Source organism: Chaetodon auriga, chromosome 10 (assembly GCF_051107435.1).
Source record: "Chaetodon auriga isolate fChaAug3 chromosome 10, fChaAug3.hap1, whole genome shotgun sequence".
Classification (NCBI taxonomy): Eukaryota; Metazoa; Chordata; class Actinopteri; order Chaetodontiformes; family Chaetodontidae; genus Chaetodon; species Chaetodon auriga.
In genome coordinates this window covers 20314172-20333588 of record NC_135083.1, presented here as the reverse complement: position 1 = coordinate 20333588, position 19417 = coordinate 20314172, and the positions used below count along the sequence as shown (strand labels likewise).

Below are 19417 nucleotides of genomic sequence, written 5' to 3'. Positions count from 1 at the left end.
AATAAGAGAGACAGAGGGAGGAGAGCATGCAGAAATGGGTGAAGAGGAACAGGAGGAGATAAAATAGAAGTCAGGAGATGCCCAAGGTCACTGCCATCGGTGAAGTTTGTGAGGGGAGGAGGGAGAGGAAGCGAGAAATCATCAGCGAACACCTGTCTGTTTCAGACTCAGCGTCGTGTTAATCTGTCTGCAGGTCTCTGCTGCTTCAAAACATTACATCCTATGAGGGGGAGGGAGAGAAGAGGAAGACAGAGGAGAATGTAGATGGAAAGCTGTGATAACATTAAAGTGCTGTAGGCACAGTAGAGAAAAGTATCTCCCAGCTGACACATCAGCATTTCAGAATTCCACGCTATGGAGGCGTTTGCATTCATCAAACTAGATTTATTTTGCTCTAAAAGGTCTGAAATGCAAAACAGCTCACACACAAAATATGTCCTTTAGCGTGGTACTATTTCACTCCTGTTTACAGTATCATACAGCAGCAACGCACAGAAACCCTCCACAAGAAACTCTGCAGAGCATTTGAGTAGAAAAGACAAACATGCTCAGTAAACATTACAGTATACTGAATGTGTATATACAGTACATACACACTGCAGGCGAGGGTGCAGATGTTCTTCATCACAGTGAAGACAACAGACAACAGCTTACAATCAAAGCCTTTTAGAAATGAACAGGAAAACAGACTCTTTTTACAGTATCAGCGAGTGGTAAAAGGTAGGTGCACTTTGACTTCAAGGTCACCATAAAGAAAACAACCAGCACGTGATCTCAGTTTGGAGGAGCGCTCCACTGATTCTACACAGATAGACTGGTCACTCATTATGGGATGTACTGTAGTATGTTGTTTTATGTTGTCTTTCCCACTGCAGGAGCTTTGCCAAGTCTGAAAAAATAACCTGTCTTGGGTTTAAAGACCATAAATGTTTGACAGGAAGCTTGCATTACAAGCTGGGGGTATGGAGGTATTTAGCAGACAGTCTAATGCAGCTGTGAAGAAGGAGGAGTCGCCGGTGGTTTCTCCACTGTATTACATTGTCAAATATTTGTTTCAATGATAAAGTGAACGTCCTGGAGACATGTGGCCATCAGGTTGAATTATTTCAACTTGGCGGGTGGCTTTAAATACAGACCACAGTTGCCAAATACAATTTCATTTTAGCTGTGCACATAAAGAAATTTAAGGGTAAACAAAAAGGATTTCACTCTGTAACAAAAAAGTCTATTTCTGTAGGTCGATCTCTGTGTCTGTAGAATAACACTCTGAGTCTGTCAGTGGCAAAACAAACACTTTTAGTGGACTGCAGTGTCAGTGCTCAAACCAAATGCCCGCAGGGATTACAGTGCAACCTGTTTCATGGCTGTAGCGCTCTCACTCAATATTGGAAATTTGTCAAAAACTGTTGTCTCCTAAAAATATGGGAAAATAAGGTCCATAATAAGATAACATGTGACCAGAAATTATACCATTTGCCCAGGACACTGAAATCTTCCAGGACACATGGACCTGCACCAGTTGGAAATTGCACACATCACATGTTTTTTTATTTTATTTGTTTAATTTTCAATGTGTAGGTATGTAGATCCTTTAAAAAACATGTTTATGTTGAAATAATGTACAAGTAGTATGTGTCTTGTATTGGTTTGCTCTCTGATGGACATAATGTGCAAAAAAAGATATCTAAATGGTTCAAACCTGTGTTTTTTAGAAGGAATAAGTTAGACAGGAGAGTTTTCTTCTGTAACCCTCAAAAACAAGTCACCCTGTTCACAAGTCTATGAAAGACATTGTAAAACATAACAGTTTGATTAGGACTTAGTTATGATATCTCAGACTGTGCTACATTGTCCCCCAAATGTATGGAAATGCAAAACTAAATCACTGGAGTGCCCCTTTAAAGAGTAACTTTGCAGCAGGTTCAACAGCAGTGTTTCACCGTCCTCTCTGGTTCCACCTCTGACCACACCCAGCGTCACTGATGGTGTGTGTTCGTGTGTGTTCAGAAGTGTGTTCTGTTGCATCTGCAACCACACCCAACATGATGTCACAGAGTCCAGGAGTACACCTGTACATCACTGCATCAGGATAAAAACCACTGGGGGTGAGCACAAACGTTTTTTCAGAGGGGATAAGTTACTGTGTCATTAAACAGATGACATCACTTTACTGTAATATTATTGGGTCTGGAGTCCAAACTTCATAGTCACCCTCAGGCTGGGTCAGGTGCACATGTCAGGTCTCTGTAGTCAGATCCTGAAAACAGTCTGACAGCATTAACAGGCCACACTGCATCTTGAGTTGGCCAGTGGAAACTTTTTTTTTTTTTAGTAGAATGAATATACTTTTGGACTTATATAGTTTTAAATATAGTTTTGGACGAGTACAGCCTCCATTACAGGCCTGCTTATCATAACATCTGTGCAGCAGTATGCTAATTCATAAAATGAAAATAAAATCCCAGTGCAAAGACAGTATTCCCTTCAAGGAAAAGGTTCACGGGTGTTATCCCCGATGGGAAGGACTGTCTTTTATTCCTCCTGTTTTCCACGCTAGTCCTAACTCATGTTTCCAAAGGACGCGTCGCTTGCTTCAGGGGAGGCAGTGCAGTTGGGTTTGGACAGAGAAGGAATGGGGAAGGAGCAGAGAGACAGAGGAGAGAGTTAGTTCTGTCAGACTGAACACTCTGAGATGTGGAGAGGGAAAAAAGCTGACACAGACAATCTCTGTTGCAACATGCTACTGAATTACAGCTGGCTGCTACTGAATTATATTCTTGCAGCACAAACTGGTTATAAAAGTGATACTGGCTATAAAACATGTTTCACTTACTATGAGTTCTTAAACTTTTTGGGGAATATGCTTATGTGCTTTCAGACTATGAGATCAATATCAATCTCATGTATGTGTGTTCGAGCTCGACTCTGGAAGGAAAGGAAAAAACAGCTATCCTGGCTCAGTCCAAAGTTAAAAAATATAACTAGCAGCACCTCTAAAGCTTACTAATAACCTAAACTAGAATAAAAACACAGCAATTTGTGCTTTTGGTGCAGTTAATTGTTGGAACTCTTTGTGTGTAGCCTCACAAAGTCTTGTTGCGGAGGTTGCTAGCTTTGGTACCACTGTACGTTTACAGAGACTGAAACCATAACCTGAGCTTACCGACAGTATCTGGTAACCAGTGATATAGCCAGAGAACCAAGCTAGCTAACTGTGTCCTGACTCCAACTCCACAGTTAACACACAGACATGAGATAACATACAGTGGCAAGGCTGTAGTGTGAGTTCATTACCAGTGTTTTGCGCCTGGGGGCTGGGCAATAATTCAATATATAAATATTACATAATATAATATATATTTTCTTATGTACTTATTTATCACATATATCAAATGATCCTCTCTGATGAGTTCATTCTAATTTGATCAGTTCTATGATTAATGAAATAATGGCATCCTCCTTGAGAATGCCATGTACTTACTTGTAGTGGTGTAGTACTCACCTGTCCTCATCCAGCAACATTCACTACATGAGACACAGGACAACAGCATGGGTCAGAGCACAGGGACACACACACACACACACACACACACACACACACACACACACACACACACACACACACACACACACACACACACACAGACGAGGTGGAAATACACTCCATGGGACTGTGTTGTCGTTGAGCAGAATGTGAATGTTCTTGCTGTGATCCTCAGGTGCAGAGGATGAACTTTGACTCAGAGTGTATTTAAATGTTCACTGTTCACTGTTTACTTCCTTCTGAAGTGTAATGATTTTTCCTTTTATTCCAGCCGAGTCATTTCTGTCATACTTTTAAGTTACACATCAACAGCGGTGCTGACAGGAAATGACAATCTACTCCAACAGACATCAGTCCACAAAGTCTATGGATGTAATCAAATCCATCTGACTCCAACATATCTGGCTAAGATCCCACACAGATTACCTTTAATGATCATGTTGTATGCAGCGTAGCGGGCCGCAGGTGCTTTGCAAATGCTCTGCGGAGGCGTGCACATGGGTGGGTGAGCTTTTAAAAGCCTTTAAAATCTGGAATTTATTTATGAGAATCAACAGTCTCAGTGACAGGTTTAATGCTGCGTGTAACCTGTGAACTCTGCTGGAGCGCTGTTTCACTCATCATCTGTGTGGAACCGCAGCAAAAAACAAACTGCTGCACAACATCAATCATTTACAATATGATTCTGATATCTAGGTCAGATTCCACAAAGCTGATACGGAACTGACGTGTGTGTTTAATTTAATAACTGACTCTGAATGGAAACGCACAAAAAACACAACAGTACAAGGACATTGTTAGTCTAAAGATACACTTCTGTCGAGGCTTTCAAATGTAATTTCAGCGCTTTGAAAAGCACAAGATGAATTCTGCCCCCTTCCATTGTATTTGTGTGGCAGCAGATATTCCAGATGCTGATACCTGAAAACTCTCTGCTCATAAAATCAAAATTTTTGTGTGCTAGACAGAAACAGGGCCAACAGAGAAAATATGCTTTAGTGTGATTTGGGTGAACTATGAATTTTCTGCGAGAGTTAAAGGATAACTTTGATAATTTGATCATAGATCACTGTCACCAACGTTCCCCCTGCAAATGGCTTCTTCTCTTGGAGTAATTCATATCAAACAGGGTCTATGTGTGCTTAACAGCTTCAATTTCCCTGATATTAAAACAATTAAGGACCCCTGAGCTAGAAGTGAAAACTTGCTCTTGCCCTAAATATTCAATCATAGAACTACAGCAACTTATATTAACTGACAGGTTTTATGAATGAGTGTATGTTGCACAGCATTGTGTGCATGTGTGTGTGTGTGTGTGTGTCCCATGTACCACTGACCTGGGCTGGAAATGCCTGGGGTGGCAGGGGCGGCCCCTTGGCCTCGACTCACCAACAGAGCCTCCTGGTTTTCGGCCAGAGCCTGCTTGGCCAGGTAGCGCTCCCTCTTGATCTTCAGCTCCAGGGATTCGGGGACATCAGGTACGACCCAGTCGATGGCTCGAAGCACGAAGAACACCACATGCTGGAGGAGGAGAGACATTTAAGATCCTCATCAGATTGAAGAAAACAGTCTCTCCTGTCACACAATGTGAAGCTTGAGCTACACAATTAGTTGGGCATCGCATGTAAAGATGTGGGAAGCACATTTTGGACTTTGCTAAATTGAATTATGTCCATGACAACCAAGGGAACTACTGATGAAGGCCAAAAAATGCAACTAAAACTCTGAAATCTTCTGTTTATTTTCAGTCAATCCCACATCCACCATCCTGCTGCCATAAAAACTCCCCTGGGTTACAAATAGCTATTCATCTATGAATGGACCGACCCAGACAAATATATTATTTCCTCATTTTTCAGTATTGTTGTCATGAATAATGGGACACAAGGCTTTTGAAAAGAGAGACAGGGCCTGAGGTAGAGGCTGTGAGAAGTAATGGGATGGTGGAGAAGAACGAGTTAGGAAGTGTCAAAGAAAGAGGAGAAAGAAAGGAGACATGGTAAAATTACACATCAGCTACAAAATAGCAGCTGTATACAATACAACATGAAAAACTAAAACATTCACTAAGAGAAGGCTAAAGGAGCAGCAGTTCAAGTACGGGCCTGGGAGCAGAGGCACAGGGAGATGTGGGCGAAAGATAAAAATGAATAAAATGTCGGCAATTAAATGACTGAAACAGGCAGAAGGAAACACATTAGCAGACAGAGACAAAGAAGCTCCCTTCATACCTCGAAGGCAATGATGAAACCAAGTCTGACAGCAAGAAGCTCCCAGTAGAATAGTGAGTAGTTTCCATTGTTGTCTCGGTACGCTTTATATCTACAGAATAGATAAATAAAATAGTTACTGCAGAACATACTGTGTAATGGTTGGTATATATTCATATGCAGCAGCAGCAGCAGCACATGAGAACAGACTGAAACAAGGGATGAAACATTAGTAATACTACCCTCTGTTGGCCAAGTCTGTGATGTGAAGCCAGCAAGAGAAAAACTGAACCCGTTTGAAATTCTTGAAGGATATGGCCAAAATGACATGAAATGAAATATTCGAGTGGCAAAATACAGGATTTAGCAGCAAAGACTGTTTCCCCACTGTTTCCATGCTTTGAGACAATCAGCAGACTGTACCTGCACAGGGGGTACTCAGTGTAGTTGAGTGGTGCATAAGCCAGGGTGAAGTTGATGTATCCATTGAGATCATTATCAAACTTGTACTGGTAGAGCAGGCGAGGTAAAAAATCTGATGTGAAGGCTATCAGGAAAGCCTGCGGATGGCAAAGAGAAGAATGGTACAACGCTAATGCTGTGGAAAAGAGATCGGTATCTGGTCTGGTGTGGATGTCAGGCTCAATCCACTCACGTTGGCGATGACGGACAGGTGTGACAGGGCTTCCAGTATGTTGAACCACACTCCGATGTTCTGAGCGCGCTCAGCCACCGGCCGGCGGTACTCGCATGCGAACTTGTGGGCGTCCAAACGGATTTCCACCCAGTTGTTGAGGAGGGCGAAGAGCGGAGCGAGGGGGAACGCTGCCACAAAGATGGTGATGAAGCCAAACTGGAGCACTGCAGCACAATGAAGCACGGCAGACCACCGAAACGTCTTACATTATTCTTGTTTACGTTGTTCATCACACTGTATGATATTGTATGCAGTGACATGATGTTTTTTAGATGCAGCAGAGGACACTTGCCCATCTCCAGGTACTCTTCGAACAGGCCTTGACACTCCACCAGCTGGTAGTCTTCCTCCCAGCGCTGAGGCTCATGGGATGCCTTGGCCCCGAGCACCTTGGCCAAAGTTCTTTTCTGGCGCCAGGCCTGCACCTTACTGTCCGATCAGAGAGAGACAGGGAGCATGCTTATGAACAAGAAATAAACATGACAATAGCCATGAAAACAGTGTTAATTATGCTCATTTACAAAACAGGAGCTGGTGGTCATTCTGATATTTTATCTGATTCCAGTTTAGTGCGTTTAACACTCATTTCTGTTTACATAGCTTTCACTCTTTCTTGTCTCCAGTGTTTGTAGTTTGTATATCCTGAATACAAACTAGAAATCACGGATATTGTACTGCATGGATTTCAGCATTGAGGTTTTGCCGTGAACATGAGTTTTTCATTTCTTCATAGCTGGATTCATTTGGAGCCATTGTCAGAGTAACAAGTCCCTTCGGCTCAAATCTTAAAAAGCACTTGCAGATGGTCCTATTGTGCCGTTGCAACTGGCATCTTACAGTAGATCATTCCTGCTCTGCTGTGAGACGTGTCTGCCTCAAAAACGTGTTCAGCAAATCAGTACCACATGTCCACTTTCACCAATTATACAAATAACACACACACACACACACACATGCACATGCTTTTCTTTCTGCCATCTCCAGGAGAGACAAACATGGGAAACAACACCCAGTCCCCCATGTTGACTCTCACACAGTGTTGTCAGAGTCACAGCAGGTCAGAGCTGGTGCCTTCCATCAGCTGTTCCATTTACAGCACCTGGTATAACAGAGATGGGGTGCTGGACGGGTTTCTCAGATATAAACAAGAAAGGACATCTGGAACAGGTGTGCTGATCCGAAGACGAGGATGCTGACACCCGGTCAATCAAAACAAAGAGGAGGCAGCGTATCACCAGAGTAACCGCTAACTGCTGCAAACTGCACTCTTTGCTGTAGCTAGCTTTGGCTGTGGCTACTAGCTGCCATTAGCTAGTTAGCTCAGTTAGCTGCACAGCTAGCGGCATTATTTACTGACTGCAGTCTGCTCCAACAGAACCAGGTTCAGCAGCAGACCAGTGAGCATGGCCGGACCAGGACTGAACACAGCCTCGCCTATGGGTCATCTATTACAAACATGTGGCATAAGTCCTTCAAAGAATTCAGGACCTGAGTTGGGATGCAGCTACAATATTAATAAAAGAAAAGTTCATGTATGTCCCAATACAAAATGTCACTTGCCTGGAATGGCTAACCATAACATCTAAAAAGTGGGTCAAGAAAAACGTTGAAGAAACACGATAAGAAGAAGAAAATCCATGGACCTCCACACCCTTGTCATCAGTTTTTCTATACAGTTTTCACTCTGCTGCCAGTTTCTGATAGTTTGTCTGGAGCTGAAGGTGAAAAGCTTTCACACTTGGCCTCATAGGTCTCTTTTTGGAAGGCCCCTACAAACTGAAGGTAACTCTGAAGGGAAACACTGCATTACAGCACCGCTCGTGATCAGAAACTCGAAAGCCCTCTGCAACTCAAATTTTCCCTGTTGTCTGGTCTGCTATGTGTCTGGAGACACACACCCACACACACACCCACCCACCCTCACGCACACACACACACACACACAGACATAGTGCCAGTACTGCAGAGGTAAAGCAATGAGCTTTACTGCACCAAACAAACAGAGCTGCAATCAGGATGCAGCAGTCTGATGCAACACTTAAAAAACAATGACAATGCCATGCAGGTAAAAACAGAGAACTCTGGATATTATGAAATCTGAAAACTACATTATGCTAATTCTAATTTATTCTGTTCTACTTACTATTTTGGTTTTTGAAGGCTATTTATGAATTCAAGCTGATGACAGCTAAATTATCTTTAGAATTCAGTTTCATTTCACCAAGTTCGAAGCCTGTGTGGTTGGAAACCCTCTCCTTGAAGTGGCTCGTAAGCTCCATGAAGGAAAGTGTGACAGGTTTGAATCTGATAACTCTTTAACTAAAAGCAGGAAAACTTAATATGCATCGTATAACATAACATGTTCAGTATTAACTCATGCCTGAGCAGGAAACATACGGGATAATGAACTCCTGAATGTTGTTGATGAGCTGCTTTCCCACCATGATGATGAAGAGTTGCTCAGCCAGTTCAATGAGGCAGCCCCCGGGACCACACTGCAAAAGGGTGTGAAGACAGACAGACACAAACAGATATGACACAGTGGAGCATGTCTGGATGAAAACACAACAGCAGTGATCTGGAATATTTTCTCCATTTAACATTTACTGGTTAATTACTCACATCTTCATTTCTCATCCCAAACAAGGTCCCATAGTTAGTGGGGTAACCCACAAACCTACCCACACAAGGAAGTAAGGCAAAGTTAAAATATTTTTGGGCACAAAATGTTCTACATTTCCAAATCATTTCTGTGTGCTCCATGTCTCACCTTCCTTTAAAGAAAGCCACGTAGAAGGGGGACGAGTAGAAGTTGACAAACTGGAAGATGAACACCTTGAAGATGAAGGCATTGTCATACTGGGTTTGTGTTCTGTGCATCTCTGCCACAGAGAAAACATGGACAGAGGGTTACACTGTGGCATTTGATCCCTGCTAATCATTTTACTGTTTGCCTCTTCAGATAAGCTTAGGGATCAGGGCATTGCTTAAAACCTGTCTGATCATTGCACATGTTGCCATTCGGAGATCTCAGCAATAATTGGCAAAAATATAATATTGTCGTCCTAACTGGTAGAGATAATGGCCAGAACTTTGTTAAAAGGATCCAAGAAATAAAAAGGAATTATAGCAAATATATATATAGCAAAGGTAGTGAAATGGACAAAACAACTCTGAGCAGAGTAAATTGTATCAGACAGCCATTAACCAAAATAACTGAGTTTGATTTACTCAAGCGGGACGTCAACCATTACAACATTCACTTGACCTGCAAACATGATATATTACAACCTCTAGTGGCCATGAGTGTCCTCAGCTCTTCGCAACAAGACTTGAAAAATATGTTTATAGTTCAACTTGGCTGTCTCAGCAGTACTGAATGTTTACAGTACAGTTAACTTCTGAGCCTTTTGCTTACATACCCCCTTGTTTTTAGCCATTTCAGTTGTGTGACTCTAGGAATGGCAGTATTGGTCTGACAGTCTGGTGGTCAACCACTTGATCAGCCACCACAACGTTTATATACTGTACTACACTGAAAGTAATAATATTTGCATCAGACTTTGCCATGTTTTGAGAGATAATTAGCTTGTCAGCAAGTGTTAGCATACTAACACGCTAACTACGATGATGACCATGGTACATGGTCTGAGCATGTTAGCATTGCAACCTTGATTGTCTTGTTCACTCTTGTGTTTAGCTGAGCGCTAACTAGCTAAAATCTAGCTTTAGTAATAGAACCTGGTAAGATATCACCATCTTTTAAAGTGACAAAGGAGGTGCTGTGATGCAAGTAGACTTCCTGGAGTTGAAACTAGCAAATAAAGCCTAAATTGAACAGCTTGTAGAGGTTCACTGAGCTGACGCTGCTTTTGAGCATCTTCATGAGTTCAGACTGAGGCTAAGGATAGTTTCCTGTCTCTTATTATTTATGTCATTATTTCTCTTATCTATTGTCCAGCAGACCACAATCATGCTATTAGATGTTGCATCTACTGTAATGCATTGACTGATGGATGTCAAAAACACAATAAGAGAGTGTGTGCTGCAGTGATGCATACACTCTCCCACTCTGCAGCGTCTCTTTGTTGCCCTCACTAAACGTCTATTTTTACTGCAGATGCTGGGATCAAATTCAAGACATCGCCTGCTCTTTGAGGAGTCTCGGCTTTTAGTTAGTGGGGATCCAGTGAGAGGCTGATATCAACATACAGTATTGAGGTTTGAGGTGTTAGAGAGCAGTATTGATTCTTACCCCATTTAGTGAGCTGCTCGGCTAATGCAGTGTAGACCCGGCCCATCAACAGGATAAGGCCCAGATTCACAATACTGCTCAAGATGTTGGCTATGGTCCCTGCCTGAGGATGAGATCACACACGTATGAATGTTAAGTATGCATACACAGACACACAAACTCAGAGGGCACAAAGCTCATTACAAGAACAAAATATTCAGAATGAAAAATGAAATGCACGCCCTATGAAGCTGTGATATACCTCTGTACGCAGGACGGGGCTCCCGGTGTGGAACATCATCACGCTGATGATACCACGGCACATGACTACTGTCACCAGGAAGATCATCACCACACACAGCTGAGAGGGAAGACACGGGGCTATGAGGTCATTTGAAAACATGAAAGAAGCTGAACTGCAGCATCTCAGTGAAGTCGTTCTTCATGAGATTGAGGAGATGGACTCCATTCATGCAGGTTTCCTAACCCTCACAGCCACATATTATGTGACACACCAGCACAGCCAAATGGAGAGCAGCCATCTTTGTCTCCACCACTGGTTGGCTGATTCTTTTTCAACAATAAGAAAAAAAGAAAGCCATTTGACTGGATAGGCTTCAATCTGAGTCACTCTCTCTGTTTTTCGGTAAGTGATCACAGATACTATTCTCTGCAGTTTCCATTTACAGACTGTGCGTGCTGGTGCCATTCACCATTTTAGATTTTCCAGCTTGATCTGTATTGTCAGGAGAGGAGTGGGGGAAAGCTGATCCTCAGATACCTGTTCAAGAACAAGTTAATCCTGAGACTGAGCCTACAGTGTACGGCTGAGATTATCAGATCATATCCGGCCCTGTGGGCAAATGACCTGGATTCAGTTTGAGAAAAGGGTTCAGTTACCACTATGAGCTCAAAAGACACTGAAAGAGACTCTTCACTGAAACAAAGTAGGATGGAAATGACTGTAAGAATGAAAAAAGCATAGTGTATTTGTGTGTACCTAATTAGGATGTTGCATTAGAATCAAATCATGAGGTGATTATTTCCAAAGAAAACAACTGCATTTATCAGACTGACCAGTAGGCTACTTCATTAACAGTAATGCTACATTCACACATTTTTAAAACACTTTTAAACGTGTCTCACCATCATAATGATGACCATGGAGCCAGTGAACATACGGGACAGCCTGGTCTTCTCTGGAAAGTAGGGCTCTTTGACTCCTGTCACTGGGTTTTGCTCCATAGTGGGCGCCATGGCTGCGAACTCTGGCCGAGGACGCTCCTGAGGGGAACACAGTGATGACACCAGCATTAATGAACACACACTTTGTGGGTTTGCTGAGAACGGTCCAGCTGCAGACTTCAGGTCTACAGACCCCAGGTCTGCCAACCAATGGGTAGAAGGTTCCCAAGAGGTCAGGTGGTAGCATCCTTTACATCAGAGACAATGTCTGACTGTGTTGTTTAATCGTGTTTGTTCAGGATGAGAAGGTAACAGCAGCAATCTATTGTACATTCCAAGTAAAATGGTGAAAGTGAATTAAACACTTATCTAGGATCCAACGTTCAGTGTTAGTTTGCCACAATAACATTGTTTAAAGCTATATAAAGTCCTGTGTGGAAGAACACAGAGGATGTGAGACACACCTCATCTCTGGGAAGACAAGTGAGACCCGTATGAATACTCATACTGAGAGCAAGCAGGAAAGGAAGGATTGTGAGACCTCTTCTTCATGGAAGTCCATGCAGTCCCAGTGATGGGCCAAGGTGGCCATCTTCCGCTTCCAGTACTCCAGGAAGGTTACAGCCCAGAAGGACATGAACACGCTGAAGAGGACTGTACCTGGGTGGTCAAATAAGTAGCCCATCTGTAATGCAGAGAGATACAGTACAAGTTGAAACAAATGCTAACTCTAAAGGTATACTATGCAGGATTTGAAAAAGGAACAATGTACATTAGACTTATACAACAGTAATTCCTTTCAATCATCACTTATGACCCCCTAGAAGTGTGTGGCGGTGTATTTATGTGCAGAAGCTGTGCCTCCTGCCTGTACTTTCTTATTTTCTTCTTATTTTTGTGTGGGCTGCAACCTTTGGGAAGTGGGTGTATATGATCAGTCAGTAACAGCATGTGGATGAACACAGGACTTTATAAAAAGACAGTGACCAGGTGCCAGACAGTAAGCAGCCTGGATCCAAGAGGAAGCTCCAAAAAAGGCAGACACAGCACCTAAAACTGTTTACAAATGGTAACCAAGAATTCCTGTCTACCTTTAAGTCTAGCTGCGTTCTGATCATGAACTGGGTTGTTAGCTGGTGAAATGATTTGACAGCTCATTACCTTGGCCATCGTGCAGATATCTGACATGTTCCAGGCCTTACACGTGTTGCAGAGGGGACACATCAGATAAGCTGCCCCGCTGTTGCAGATTTCCTTGCTGTTGACAGACACATAAACAGGGTAGTTGCAACTGAGAAAACGTGTTTTTCAAGTTTTAATACCAGGTTTGTAGATTTTGAAGTATCAGGTGACCAAGCAGATCTGAGAGAAAAATACAGATTTGGCTTTTTAATCACATATACTCAAATATTAACGTGTGAGCGACGGGATTGGGTGAATTAACTGCATGGATTTTTGCAATCCAGGGTATATTGATTGAGTGAGAAAGTAGAACAGATTGAAGGTGTTGAAATCAGTGTCCAAGAGCTGCTGTGCTTTTATTATTAGAGTTATTCAATGACTCACTGCAACAATGACTACACATGAGATCTGCTGCACAAACACAGTCTGGACTCACTGAGAGACGTCCATTTTCATTTTCCTCATTGATATAATGGGCAGATTATTCTGCACTAATTGTCCATTATCACATGAGATGGCTGCAGTTTATTGCTGCCACAGACTGCTCTCCATCCATTATAGACTAATCAATGGCTTTAATCTACAATGTAAACTAGAGACATTTGGTTGTTTTCTTTCCTGAGATATTGACTCATATTTTCTCCAGCATTGTTACTTTATAGCGGGATGAATTCTCTGTTGCTGACACCAACATGATGCTGTACCAACAGAAAGCGAAACACAAAACAAATGGTCAGGCAGAATTTCGGTGCAAACACTTACAGGTACATTTATTTTGAAAGAGAAGCGACTCCGCAGTGTTGTGTAGGTAGAGTAAACCCACTGTAGTGATAAACAATGTATAATTAATTGGGTACAGACATACCCCGTGCGGATTGTGTAATTATGGAGTTTGTTTTTATGCAGAGCAGTCTATGCTTTGATACCTTGGTATATTTGTAACTCAAACTGTGCTTGTTTAACATAACTTGGAGGGAAATGCATTAAGTAGAGCATTAATTCTGGTATCCATCAAAGGAATAATTCATTTAACATTTTGAGAATATGCTTATTTCATTTCTTTCAGAAACTAAGATAAGTAGATCAATACTAATCTAATGTGCGTGCATTAAGTACGGAGATGGACTATGGCTACAGTATCAGATGTTGCATAACAGTCTCTTAACACTAGTTTTGGTACAAGTCTGTGTAAATACATGATGGTACCAAACCTGGCAGCCTCACTGCTGCTTGTTGTTCAGTAAGAAACAGCTTCACCATGTAAATGACTTTGAAATGTGCATTGATTTCCTTCGCTCTTCATGTACTGTATACATGTTGTTTATCCCATGCTCCACATTGCTCCTTATCATTTTTTCTATGTTATGCGACTGAGCAGGTGTTTACTGTGTAGTGTGTGTACTCACGCTGGTGTGTTGGTACCCATGGACATGACTCCAGACACAAAGACCAGGGTTCCAACCACAGCTGCCGGCAGGAGCCAGGCTGTGTAGAAACCTGCAGAGACATAAAGCTCCATTAGGCTGCAGCTCTTGGCTGACGCAGGGGAATGTACACCTCTGCACTGCTGTTTAATGACGAGACGTCCTTGTTGAAGAGGTCAGGTTGGAGTCGCAGATGCATGCCTCATGCTGAGGATCATGGTTTTATTGTCTCATAGACATAATGGATTTTACTTCCCATGCCAATCATACACTTCTGCTGAAATGTAAAGTGTGCAACTCTCTGTGCACCAGGAGGATATTTCCCAGATAAGTCTATAAGGCAGGGGGTTAGAACAGTGAAAGCCTCTCTGGCTATAGCCTGGACGATTGTCGTACAATATGTTTCATGAAAATATTGCAGATTATTAATTTAATACCAATTCATGAGCGCATATAATATTAACTTGGTTTTTAGGAATGAAGATTTATCCTGAGATTAAAAACAATCAAACTATTCGATGGATGGCTTTAAGGATGGCACAGTTGGTCTGTCTGTCAGTCGGCTACCACTTTATTACAGATTGAAATATCTCAACCACTATTTGATGGATTGCTATTAATCAGGTCAAAATTTATATTTAACAAATACTTTTGGTTTATGATCCACAAACCCTCAACTGTGCTTTGTGGTTTGTGCTAATCATCAAATGTTAGCATGCTAACCTGCTAATTATGCCTGTTGGACATCAACGTTTTAGCATTGTCAGTGTGAGAATGTTAGGACGTGCAGCCTCACATACCAGCATGGCTCTAGACTCTCGGTCTTGGATATTGATGAACCAAAACACACTATTTAACGTCAAAGTATTGCTACACTCTGTACATGAAATGTGAGTTAATTTATTACTTCATTTAACCCTTCAACTCAACAATTAGTAGAGGCACCTTTAGCAGCAAACACAACTAGCCAAAGAACTTACTATACTTACTTAATATACTTTCTATTTCAACTGAATTTAAACAAATTTAGAGATTTGATTTGACTTTTTTCTATTGATCAGCATTAAAAAAAGCAACCTTACATCCACATGGGACAGTGGACGGGGGTTGGATATGTTAGGCACATTCCTACATCTGAATAGGAATTCACATTTACCCAGCCAGGCAAAGTAGAGTGCAATCTTCTCTCCAAAGTACTCCCTGATATGGTCCAGTGGTTGGTACTTGCACCATTTGCACCAGCGGGCCCAGTAGTGGTAAAGAATCTGCCTCTGGTTCAGCTCATCTGGACGGATCTCATACTTCGGAAGCTGAAAGGGGCCCTGTGGAAAAAAAACAAAACATGTTAGTTAGAGAGGGAAAACGGTTTTATATTGGACTAATGAGCAGGTAAATGAAATCTGACCTCGTGCAGGGGGAAAGCTGCAGTGTACACTCCTTCATTTATCAGCCTGTCCACACCAACCTCAGCCCTCTTCCTTTTGCCGTACACCGTCCCAGCAAGGATCTCATACACCTGAAATAACACACAAAGCCTCACTCCCTGACAGAACAACTGCACTGAGCACCTGTACTGGAGAGGAATTCCTGTTACTCACAATACGGTGTCTCTGAGTATTAGTGAAATAGTTTTCATGGTTGTCACAGCCAAGGAACCTGTAGAAGAGAGACGGCCATTCAGTCAAATCCATTTTTCTATACTGTGATACACTGTTAACTGATCTTATTAGTTTCCCATCATCAGCTAGAACTCACCTGTTCATCTTTGACTTGCGAAAGGCACATGTGTAATAGTCCAGCGGCCTGTTTGGCACTGACTCCATCATCATGTTAGGTATGCATAGTCTACTCAGTACCCGAGCAGATGTGTTTAAGTCCAGATTTGGCTGTGCCTGGAAGACAAACACACATTCACGCAGTGTGAAGAGTTTTATCATACAGTTACAATCCTTCAAATTTCCGTTAATTTAGCGACACCAGTAGTTATTGGTGGTTAACAGTAAGTACATTTTAGTGATAAAGGTCCCAGAGTTTGGTTTGAAATGTTCAACATGCAGACAATCACAGTGCTACCATGCTGATGCTTAGCAGGTATAATGTATACTCAGATGCCCAGAGGATGGGCATCTTGAACGTCAATGTTCAATACCATAGCATTGAACAGTTGTTTAGCTATTTCAGTCTAGACCATCCAACTGACAGACGGACATTAAATTGTAAACAGCAGCACTAACCTGCAATGGAGCTCTCACACAGAGTTCCTCTGCGTAAAACACCAACACATCCCAAGGAGCACTGAGTTTCAGAAAATGGATTGTTTTCTTTTCATTTGCTGTTTCCTCCTAAAGGGAAAAGAGGCACCATAGATACATTTTTAATCAATAGGTCAACAAAAACAATGAGCAGATTCCAAGTTTAAGACTAAAATGAACAATCTGAACCTGATCTCCAGCACCTTTTCCATGAGCAATCCAGCACTCTCCAGATTCTGAACAAACTTCTCCCTCCATTGTGCCAGCTGTGCCTTCCTCCGTTCAGATCTGCTGTTCTCCTCAGTGGGCACGGCCTCCCCCTCCTCACCCGTCACATTCCCCCTCCCTCGCCGTTTCCTCCGTGAGCGTATTTCCCACACCAGTACAAAGTCTAAACCCAGATCAACCATAAAGGTCCGAAAGGTTAAATGAAGCACTGACTCGGTCATCCATCAGTGAGCTCGTGACAACTCATTAAATGCGAGCTGCTGATGTTGCCTACCGATTTTAGTTCTCCCATCTCTGAAGTAATTCCCCAGCTGTGGAACTGGCTGCTTACTTCTTGTGTTACAGTGAATATGAATGGGCTCATCGCCATCCATTTCTTCATCAGCAGCTGTGGCTGAAAGCTAAAAGCATCCAGTTTAGTTATTATTAGAAATCTATTCATTAAAAACAACTGAGAGCTGCAGGCGAAAACAAACTGTAACCAAAACGTGTAAGCTCTGTATTTGGACAGTTAATTTCCTTTTGAAGAGGTTTAACCATAAATCCTGTGTGCCATTACACAGCATCATAGAAGCCTCCATTTTGCAATAATATGTCCAGAAAAGAGGAGATGGAAAACGATCAGTGAGCTTTTCACAGCGTGACTGAGAAGAATCTTTCAGAAAGAAGACATTGTTGGTTTTTCCTGTGACACACAGTGCCCCACGCCAGTGTTCTCAGGTTGACATTAGATTCAATGCAGTGTCTGAGGGAAGTCAGTGAAGTGTGAAGAGCTGAGCAAGCAGCAGGGTTATGGCTGCTGTGTGCATGTGCAGTTATTTTCAATATCTCTGTGGCTCCTCTATGACAGGAGAACATACTGCAGCACTACAGGAAAAAGTAAAACAGCGCTCACACATCTCGGCGGGATGAAGCTCCCGTTCTGCAGACTCCCGTAGCTGTCTGTGGTTTGTGCTTCACCCCCATAGTCCAAATCCAGGAGGACCTCTCTGTCTCCCTTCCGCAGCTCTGAGCCCTTCCTCAACATGATGATGATGATGATGAGGAGGTCTTGTGGCTGGACAAAAACTGAGCTTTCATACAAATTGCACTGCAGAAGAAATCTCATTGAAGGAATTCACAGGTGACAGTTATACACATGCTTTAAAGAAAGAGACTGACAAGAGAAAAGAATGGTTGACACGCTACCTTTGCTGTGATGAGAATGAGGCTGCTGCTTAAGTCTGTGCAGTCTGTGCTTCTCTTGTCCTCTCCCTCTTCTCTATCTCTGCATCTGTCAAGCTCCTCTGCTCTACCGCTTGATAGCTGTGGACTACCGTAATGGACCGAGCAAGCAGGCAGCGGGTGCTTTGCTGCATTTCAGCAGAGGGGATGTACATCAAGACATACAGCACAGCGCACATCCCCACTTCATAAATAATGTAACAGTCAGAGGGGGTGAATAAAGTCAGCGCTCTGTCTCTGACATGCTCATTATGCAGGATATAGCACATGTAGAGGGAATCTCCTCTCTGATTATAGCTGCTATTCCATCCTCCATACAAGCTGTTTTGCACATTTTAATTGGTTCTGAAATGTACACAGACTTAAAATAAATTATTAACAGCACTAGAAGAGAAGCTCCACCCCTCTGGGATTTCCATCCTGATGTGCATCATCATAGGCACAGGACTAAGGTGGCATTTATAGCTGTAGATGACCTTCTTTCTTCTTTTATTATTACTGTATTCTACTCCTTAATTTATACAAAGTATGTAACTTGGCATACCAGGAAAGTGGAGGGCTAACAGAGAGCGAGCTGTTAAAATTGCATAAGAAAGTGAAAAAGTGCAGCGTAAATGAGGGGAGGGAGAGCATGGTTTAAGAAAATATCCAGAGCAGAGTCCACTGCACAACAGCATTAGATTCATCATCTACAGCCAATTACGGGGCTGATTTCTCCGGCCTACACACCTGCACCTGAATGCAACATTTCACAGGTCATTTCAGTCAATCTACAGTCTCAACTGAGATTTTAACTTTTGTTCTGTAACACTAAATCCACTGAAATATTACCAACAGTGATAACTGTCACATAAAATATATGAAATAAAATTAAAATTAAAAAGAACCTTCTCTTAAGAAAAAATGGCCGCCACATTTAAGGAGCACTCCAGCCATTTTCCACATGATGATGTCATCAGGATTATCTCAGAGAGGGCTTTTTGATGTAATGCCTGCATCACAACTGGGGACACAGAGTCTGACCACGGACAGCCAGCGTCTAATGAAACAATCACAGAGTTGTATTATGGGAGGGGAAGCATACGGTTTGCTTGATGCTTGTAAGAGGCTCGTCTACAAATGAGGATAGTCTGGCCTCTGCTGCTGTCTTTGAACATGCTTAGTAATGTCTCTCATAAGCCCCCAAACTAAAGTAGTAGATTTTGAACGTGTACTTTGGGAGGTTAGTGTTAAATCA

At 42.3% G+C, this 19417-nt stretch overlaps 1 protein-coding gene across 4 annotated transcripts; it reads right to left on the bottom strand.

The window, feature by feature from the left end:
• Nucleotides 1-366: 366 nt before the first annotated feature.
• ano11 (anoctamin 11) lies at nucleotides 367-18274 on the bottom strand. Of its 4 annotated transcripts, none has more exons than XM_076741739.1 (24): nucleotides 18145-18274; nucleotides 17852-18013; nucleotides 17231-17357; nucleotides 16932-17119; nucleotides 16711-16818; nucleotides 16232-16368; nucleotides 16075-16132; nucleotides 15882-15992; nucleotides 15633-15798; nucleotides 14459-14549; nucleotides 13032-13128; nucleotides 12412-12555; nucleotides 11832-11969; nucleotides 10948-11046; nucleotides 10707-10809; nucleotides 9222-9333; nucleotides 9074-9128; nucleotides 8849-8946; nucleotides 6744-6880; nucleotides 6410-6615; nucleotides 6178-6314; nucleotides 5776-5866; nucleotides 4882-5065; nucleotides 367-2591 (listed from the first exon to the last, which is right to left on the bottom strand). In XM_076741739.1, exons 2-24 carry the CDS (start codon nucleotides 17981-17983, stop codon nucleotides 2560-2562), a joined length of 2751 nt encoding a protein of 916 aa, XP_076597854.1. In that variant the 5' UTR covers nucleotides 17984-18013; nucleotides 18145-18274; the 3' UTR covers nucleotides 367-2559. The 4 variants fall into 4 exon arrangements, with proteins under 4 accessions (XP_076597854.1, XP_076597855.1, XP_076597852.1 ...); XM_076741740.1 differs by having other exon boundaries at nucleotides 17852-18046; nucleotides 18145-18195; XM_076741737.1 differs by lacking the exon at nucleotides 18145-18274 and having other exon boundaries at nucleotides 17852-18114.
• Between the last annotated feature and the right edge of the window lie 1143 nt (nucleotides 18275-19417).